Source organism: Microtus ochrogaster, unplaced genomic scaffold (genome assembly GCF_000317375.1).
Source record: "Microtus ochrogaster isolate Prairie Vole_2 unplaced genomic scaffold, MicOch1.0 UNK12, whole genome shotgun sequence".
Taxonomy (NCBI): domain Eukaryota; kingdom Metazoa; phylum Chordata; class Mammalia; order Rodentia; family Cricetidae; genus Microtus; species Microtus ochrogaster.
The window spans coordinates 894,020-902,235 of record NW_004949110.1 but is presented as its reverse complement, the minus strand read 5'-3'; the positions used below and the strand labels follow the sequence as shown (position 1 = coordinate 902,235).

At 47.4% G+C, this 8,216-nt stretch overlaps 1 protein-coding gene across 1 annotated transcript in view; it reads right to left on the bottom strand.

Moving 5' to 3' along the window:
- The window catches only part of Adamts7 (ADAM metallopeptidase with thrombospondin type 1 motif 7), a 45,676-nt gene that overhangs the window by 23,788 nt on the left and 13,672 nt on the right, over positions 1-8,216 (bottom strand). Inside the window, exons 5-8 of the mRNA XM_005366645.2 lie at positions 7,480-7,563; positions 7,079-7,203; positions 5,979-6,128; positions 4,740-4,886 (exon numbers count right to left, since the gene is read on the bottom strand). Of these exons, the coding sequence (XP_005366702.1) occupies positions 4,740-4,886; positions 5,979-6,128; positions 7,079-7,203; positions 7,480-7,563 (506 nt within the window). The remainder of the gene's footprint in view (positions 1-4,739; positions 4,887-5,978; positions 6,129-7,078; positions 7,204-7,479; positions 7,564-8,216) is intronic.

The following is an 8,216-nucleotide window of genomic DNA, read 5'->3' as shown; positions in this document are numbered from 1 at the left end:
TGTGTTCATTTCCTCCTTTAGTCAAAAAAAAAAAAAGAAAAAAAAAGGAACAAAAAAGAAATTGGTCATCAATAGAACAAATAATCCAATTTTAAAAAATGGAGTACAGATCTAAACAGAGAACTCCCAACAGAGGAATCTAAAATGGCTGAAAAACACTTAAGGAAATGTTCAACATCCTTATCATCAGAGAAATGCAAATCAAAACAACTCTGAAATTCCATCTTACACCTGTAAGAATGGCCAAGACCAAAAACACTGATAACAACTTATGCTGGAGAGGTTGTGGGGTAAGGGGAACCCTTCTGTATTGCTGGTGAGAATGCAAGCTGATACAGCCCCTTTGGATGTCATTGTGACAATTTCTCAGAATATTAGGAAACAACCTTCCTCAAAACCCAGTAATACCACTTTTGGGTATATATTCAAAAGATGCTCAATTGTGCCACAAGGACATGTGCTCAGCTATGTTCATAGCAGCTTTGTTTGTCATAGTCAGAACCTGGAAACAACCTAAATGCCCCCTCAATCAAAGAATGGATAAGGAAAATGTGGTACATTTACACAATGAAGTACTACACAGCAGAAAAAAAAAATAATGGCATCTTGAATTTTGCAGGAAAATGGATGGAGCTAGAAAACATTATTTTGAGTGTGGTAACTCAGACACAGAAAGACAATTATCACATGTACTCACTCATAGGTGGTTTTTAAACTTAAGCAAAGAAAGCCAAACTACATACCACAATCCCAGAGAACTTAGACAACAATGAGGACACTAGGAAAGACATACATAGATCTAATCTACATGGGAAGTAGAAAGAGACAAGCTCTCCTGAGTAAATTGGGAGCATGTGGACCTTGGGGGAGGGTTGAAGAGGAGGGGAGATGCAGGGAGGGGAGCAGAGAAAAATATAGAGCTCAATAAAAATTAAAAAAAAAACAAGCATTTAGAGATTAAAGCTAAGGGAATAAAAAGTACAATAAACAAAATGTCAAAATTTTACCAGGGCCAAGGGTGGGGACACACATGTATAATACCAGCACTTAGTGGATGAAGGCAGGAGGAGCAGGAGTTCAAAGTCAACTTTGGCTCGATAGCAAGTTCAAGGCTAGCTTGGACTGCATGAGGCATTCATCGCTAAACAAACAAACATAATCTTTGACAGAAGAAATATATGAAAGACAAAGCAACACCTCTCTGAAAAGAAAAGATAGAAAAGGCCTAAAAATTAAGGGAAGAACAACTCAATACTAAAAGTGTCCCAGAAAGAAAAAATAGATTATCAAAAATAAATAATACAAGAACATTTCCAGTAACTGAAAAACATGAGTTTCTAGATGAATACAACCCAATGAATTTCCCCAAAATAAAAGGAGACCAAGGCACATAGTTATGAATTTTAAAGTTGCCATAAAAAAAGAAACAGATTCCTAAAAACTTCCAGACTATTTAAAAGGTCACATTCAAAGCTGTCAGGAAAGGGATGGTATGGGGCATCTCAACAGCAATGTTGGAAACTGGTAGACAAAGGGAAAAATGCCTTCTACATTCCAAGGGTGACTGAGTACCAAATCACACTACCAAACTTGTGTTAAGGAAGAGTAAAAACAGGTTCAGACAGACAGTTTACCTCAATGTGCCCACTTTGGAAAGATTCTTGAGGGTGTGCCATATCAAAACAACAACAAAAGATAATCCCTAAGAAAGTAGCATGGAATTCAGGAAACGGGAAGCCTCTCTATGACAACTTCAGGGAAAGCTTAGGAAAGTATCCAGTCTCCAGAGAAGCTGGTGGTGGTGCACTGGCTGGTTTTGTGTATTAACTTGACACGAGCTAGAACCATCAGAAAGGAGGAGCCTCAGTTGAGGAAAGGCCTCCATGAGATCCAGTTGTAAGGCATTTTCTCAATTAGTGACCAATGGGAAGAGCCCAGCCAATGGTAGATGGTGCCATCTGTGGACTGGTGATCCTGGTTTCCATAAGAAAGCAGGCTGAGCAAGCCAGGGGAAGCAAGCCAGTAAGCAGGACTCCTCCATGGCTTCTGCATCAACTCCTGCCTCTAGGTTCCTGCCCTGTCCGAGAACCTGTCCTGACTTCCTTCAGTGATGGACAGCAATGAGGAAGTATAAGCCAAATAAACACTTTCCTCCCCAACTTGCTTTTTGGTCATGGTGTTTTGTCACAGTATTAGAAACCCTAACTAAGACAGATGGAGAGGTTACAGATCTGGAAGATAGATAGATAGATAGATGATAGATAGATAGATAGATAGATAGATAGATAGATAGATAGATAGATAGATAGATAGATAGATAGATAGATAGATAAATAGTGTGACAGGAATAAGCTTCCAAAAAGTCACATTCTAGAAAGAGGCATCATTAGATGTGGAAGGCCAAGAGATGAGAGAAAACCAAGCAAATGTAAAAAACGTGTTAGCTAGGAGCTAGAGAGATGACATTGTGGTTAAAAGCACTGGTTGCTCTTCCAGAGGGCCTGGATTCAGTTCCTCACAACCATCTGTAACTGCAGACCCAGCAGCTCCAATGCCTTCCGATCTCCACAGTCAGCAGGCCACACATGATACATAGATACACATGCAGACAAACCCTTATATACATAAAATAATCTTAAAAATTTTTTATTTGAAAAATTTCATCTTGAAAATAAAATTTTATCTTGCTATAATACTTGATTCAGAAAAAAGATAAGCACAAAGCTATAATAATGAAAACATTTAATATGTTCTTGCTATGGTTTGAATGTGAACTGTCCCCCATGGGCACTGTTTGGAGATGTTAGGGAACCCTTGAGCTAGGGAAAGAAGCTGCATGATTTAGGGTTGAAAGCAGTTGTCTCGAGAGAAAGGAATAGGCCACTTAGCATTCTACTGTTGACATCGTAAATTTTTTCATGTCTTTGAACTTCAGCTCTGTAAGCAAGTTCTGGAAGGACACAGGAGCATGTGCGTGAGAGATACACAGTGTCTGAGTCCAGTGTTCTTTGTTACCCTCCTTGCACGTAGCATTCACACTTCTTCGTGAGCACAGAATCCTGATAGACCCCACTGCATGTCTGGAAGCCCACTAAAAGGGAAAGCAAATCCATGCAGATAAGAGGGCCATGCCTACAACCAAGAGGAGCATGGACAGCTCTAGGGGCTGTACTGTCAGTCAAACCCAATCTTGCTTCTGAAGAAGGAAGAAGCACTGGTCCTGGAAACAGAACCAACTAAGGAGCTCCCCTGTCCCTTCTCGCTCAGGTTACATCCCTGCCTCAGCCAATAACTGTGCAGACAATGATGATTCAAGAGAAACAGACAAGATAGGACCCATAGCGAGCCGTCTCTCTTTGGGGTTGTTCCTTGTCAATAAGCAGACGGTAGACCATCGGGAATGAATACGCATGTTGCGGAAACAATTCAGAAAGCAACCGAGCAGTTTCAGCAGTGGGGTTAGTTTCATTCACTATTTCCACTGCCAAGCGAAGATCACTCAGAAAGGCCAGTGGTGCAGCTGTAGTCACACTGCGTGTTAAAAGCTGGCATTGGCCCTTAAAATAAAACTGGCACCAGGGGATGGACATGTAGCAAAGCTTCCAAGAACAAGCCTGGCCATGTTTGAGGCCCTGGGATTGAAGAGCAGTACCACAATACCTGGCCTGTACAAAATGAAAGTGAATGGTAGGATATGTGCCGAGAAGTTGGGCAGGGGCCCAGCGAGGTGGTTCAGCAGGTTAAGTGGCTTGCCATGCAGACCTGCCAGCCGGAACTGGACACCCAGAACTCGTGTAAAGGTGCAAGGAGAGAACTGACTACACACAGCTGTCTTCTGACCTGCGTTTACACACCATAGTACATGCATGTGCGTACACACACACACACACACACACGTGTGCACGTGCATGCATACACACACACAAATATACACACTGATAATTTTTAAAAAGAGTGTGAGCTAGGTGGTAGCAGCACACATCTTTAATTCCAGCACTCAGGAGGCAGAAGCAGACGGATCTCTGTGAGTTCGAGGCCAGCCTGGGTTCCAGGACAGTCTGAGCTACACAGAGAAACCCTGTCTTGAAAGAGGGAGGAGGGGGAGAAAGAGAAAGGCCTTAACTTTAAAAACAAGAGGAGGAAGAGGAAAGGGGAAAAGAAAGAATTTAGGGCCAGAAAGATGGCTCAGCAGGTAAAGACACTTGTCTGACAGCCTGCGTTAGAAGCCCAGAACATACAAGATGAATCTAGAAAACCCATGCCCACAACTTGTCCTCTGACTCCACACATGCTTACCCCAGTAAATAAATAAGCATAAAAAAGTTTAGATTTAAACTTCTTTCTTATTTAGAATATTAAGTAGGAATACAAAATAGCTCAACAACGTAAGAAACTGAAGGAAAAAAAAGCCTTCTATATTTGCTCCTCTTTGCCTGGTCTCACTGAGCTGTGAAGCTGGCCACCCATCCTCCAGTATCCCCACTGGCCAGCCTCAGCTGCCAGTATCTTCCTGACTCCATAGAGAAACAGCCCTCCCTGTCTGCAGTGGATACCCCTCCCTGCTCTGGAGCAATTCTCCTCCTGCTCATCCTCTAAGGCACAGCACAGCTGCACACACAGGTACACTGCCCAAGGGGACCCTTGAGGCCCCCGTCTACCGGGACCTGGCCCTGCATCCCCACCATGGAACAATGACTGCACAGACAGGGCCCGGCTACCAGGCCCAGGGAAGGACTTACTCGAGGAACCTGGTGATATACTGGCGGCTGCAGCGGGACCAGGTGAGCGGGATGCCTCCGTCATACAGGAGCTGTGGAGACATGATGAAAGGCCGTTTCCCAATGGACTCACAGTCATTGCCGGTGCCGTCATGCTGAATGCCAAAACTGCGTGAGAGCACAGGCCCCAGGGGCAGGTGAGCAGCAGGAGGCCACCAGGCCTCCTTCCCGTGGAGGCCTGCAAGGGGTACAGTCCCAATTCCCAGGGCTAGCTCTGCCATGCACTGGCTGTGTGGCCTCACACACCCTCTGATGCACAACATGGGGACAACAGTGTGTTCCCTGGGTTTTCCCTCTACGTGTACCAGGCTGGGCCTGAAATGACTTTCTGAGACCCTCAGAACCCCATCCTTGCTCCCAGAGCAAGCCAAAAATGGCAATCCAGGAGACACAGATGGGAGTCTATTGTGGCCCTGCATCCTCCCTGACCCCAAGATGACTTCCGGCTGTGAACTTGAGTTAAGATATCTGTGCTACCACCTCCCAGGAAGGTCCCAAGAAACCATCCCTAGGAAGGGACCAAGAAAACATTCCTGATCACCAGCTGGGAACCAGGAACTGTGCCAACTACTAACTCACTTAGCCCTCATCACCCCAGAGAGCCTCAGAGAGGCCAAGGAACTAACCAGCGTAACACAGCCAAGAAAGAAGGACTGGGGCCACCAGCACAGGCATGGCTGTCATGCAGCCCAGATCCTCTTACTTATAGAGCTCTCTGGGAACCTGCCATGAAGCCGATTCACAAGCTAACCAACCCTAGCACAGGCGGCAAAAGGTCCAGGCCACGCTACACGGGAGTCACAAATGACATTACTACATCCAGCCCCCTCTGTCTATGGGGACACACGGAAGTCCAGAAAGGACATGGCATGGAAGCAGAGTGATAAGAATCAAAGATGCCAGCACCAAGGTCAATAACGGAGGTGGCCAAGGCTCCGTACCCTGACCAGCCATCCTCAATCCTCTCCCATGACACGCTGCAGCTGGGTCTCAGTGATGCCCCAGCATGCCTCTCTCCTGCTTACGGAAGGGCAGTCTTGTTGAGGAAAACAGGGACAGTGCCGGGCTTTGTGGTTAAGACTGCCATCACAGACACTATTGTTCCCTAGGGTTTTGTGACCCATGATCCTTCCTGACTGGTGCCCAAAAGTAGAAAGGTAAAGTTGGGCTCCTAGCTGGCAGTGGGGACAGTTGAGTTACCTGTGTCCTAGCTCGTGGGCCACGGTGAAGGCCAGGGGCAGGCCAGTGTCCTCACTGACACTACAGCTGAGGTGAGGGTGGCACATGCCAGCCACATGAGACAGGCCCAGGGTTTCACAGGGGTGGTTCATGGCTGCGCACAAATCCTTCCTGCAAAGAAAGAGTTGATCACAGGCTGGCTTAGTCTACTGCCAAGAGGGCGGGGGAACCCCGGGCCACCCCAGGTCCAGGGAGAGAGGGTGTCACTTCTCATCACTCTGACGGTGGACCCACAACGGCCATGTTAGAAGCAGGTACTTTGCTCACACACAACCTTTCCAACACACTGGGACCTGGAAAGGATGTGTATCTAGAACTCACTACATTGGTACCACTCCAGCTACTGTAGCCCAGGAGAGGAAAGGTAACTCCAGGTGGAATACAACAGCACAGGCCCTGAGCCAAAGAGATAGCTCAGTGGGTAAGGGCACTTGTGGCCACCCTGATGTCCTGACTTAGGTCCCTGGAATCTACACCATGGAAGGTGAGAAACAATGGCTACAAGTTGCCCTCTGAGTTCTACACACATGTGCCGTGGCATGCATGTGCACATACACGCATACACACACACACACAAATAAATAAATTTTAAAAGCTGGGAAAAATAAAATAAAATAGAGCCCCAGAATATAGGAGAGAGAGAGGGAGGGAACTGCGATTGAAAGCAAGCAGCGTAAGAGTGACTCTGAAAGCCAGTGCTCTGTAAATGGACCCTTGGCCACCAACTTACACAACAGAATAGCACAACACTACACACGCTCTCTACACATACCGTACACACCGCACATACTCCACACACACATATATATCACATACATGCAGCATATACACACATACCATACACCATTCACACACATGCACACACACACACACACATGCATGTAGAACTGATGCATCCTGAACACATCTGTCCACTTCCTACTTGTGTTATCTAAACCTCACTGGGCAAGGCATTACTATGGGGAGTTTGGGTGGCTACAAGGTGTCTCTGTATAGATTATGACAATAACACGATATTCCTCAACCCTAAGGCCCTCCACCCTTCCTGGTTTGGTAGGTACCTGGTGAGCAGGATGGCAGTATCATGGTGCTGCGGGTGAGCGTCCCCCTTCGTGTTGATGCTCTTCTGCCATTTGCAGAAGCTCCTCAGAGTGTTGTCTGCATGGTGCGTGATCTTTAAGTCCTTCTGGAGACAGAAAGAGTGGTGGCTCATGCCTCATACTGAGCTCTGAGGGACAAGCCCAACTGGCCTCCACACCAAGACAGGAGTCAGAGATCTAAGGGGCAGAGCAAGAGGGTCCCCAGCCTCCACCCCTCTGTCTGTGACCTGAGAAAAAGTGTCTCAAGGGCCAGAGGTGTCAGGTTACTATCAAGGTCAAGGAGGCCTATGCTTGTCCTTCCATGTAGGGCAGGAGAGCTCAGACCATTGCTGGGGACAGCTTAGGACTATATAACTTCTCACCTCCTCATCTTCCAGCAGAATGAGGCGCACGATGGTGATATGAATGGGGTTCCCAATGCTGGGGTCGTGAAACAGGCCAGCCACCTATGCAAGAGGGTGCGAGAGGGGATCAGACCACAACCAGGATATAGGATATGGAACCCAGTACCCACCCCAGCCACCCAGGAAGCATGCACATCTGATCACACACAAGATCGCTCTCGGGGGTACACCAACGGCTCACATTACTGAAGTTATATATACATATGTGCCTACCCATCTCCATGCCTGCACATCTCCACACCTGCACATCCCCACACCTGCACATCTCCACACCTGCACGTCTCCACACCTGCACATCTCCACACCTGCACGTCTCCACACCTGCACATCTCCACACCTGCATGTCTCCACACCTGCATGTCTCCACACCTGCCCGTCTCCACACATGCCCTTCTCCACACCTATCCGTCTCCACACCTGCACGTCTCCACACCTGCCCGTCTCCACACATGCCCTTCTCCACACCTGCACATCTCCACACCTGCACATCCGCACACCTGCACGTCTCCATACCTGCACATCTCCACACCTGCACGTCTCCACACCTGCACATCTCCACACCTACCCGTCTCCACACATGCCCTTCTCCACACCTATCCATCTCCACACCTGCCCGACTCCACACCTGCACATCTCCACACATGCCCTTCTCCACACCTGCACATCTCAACACCTGCCCGTCTCCACACCTGCCC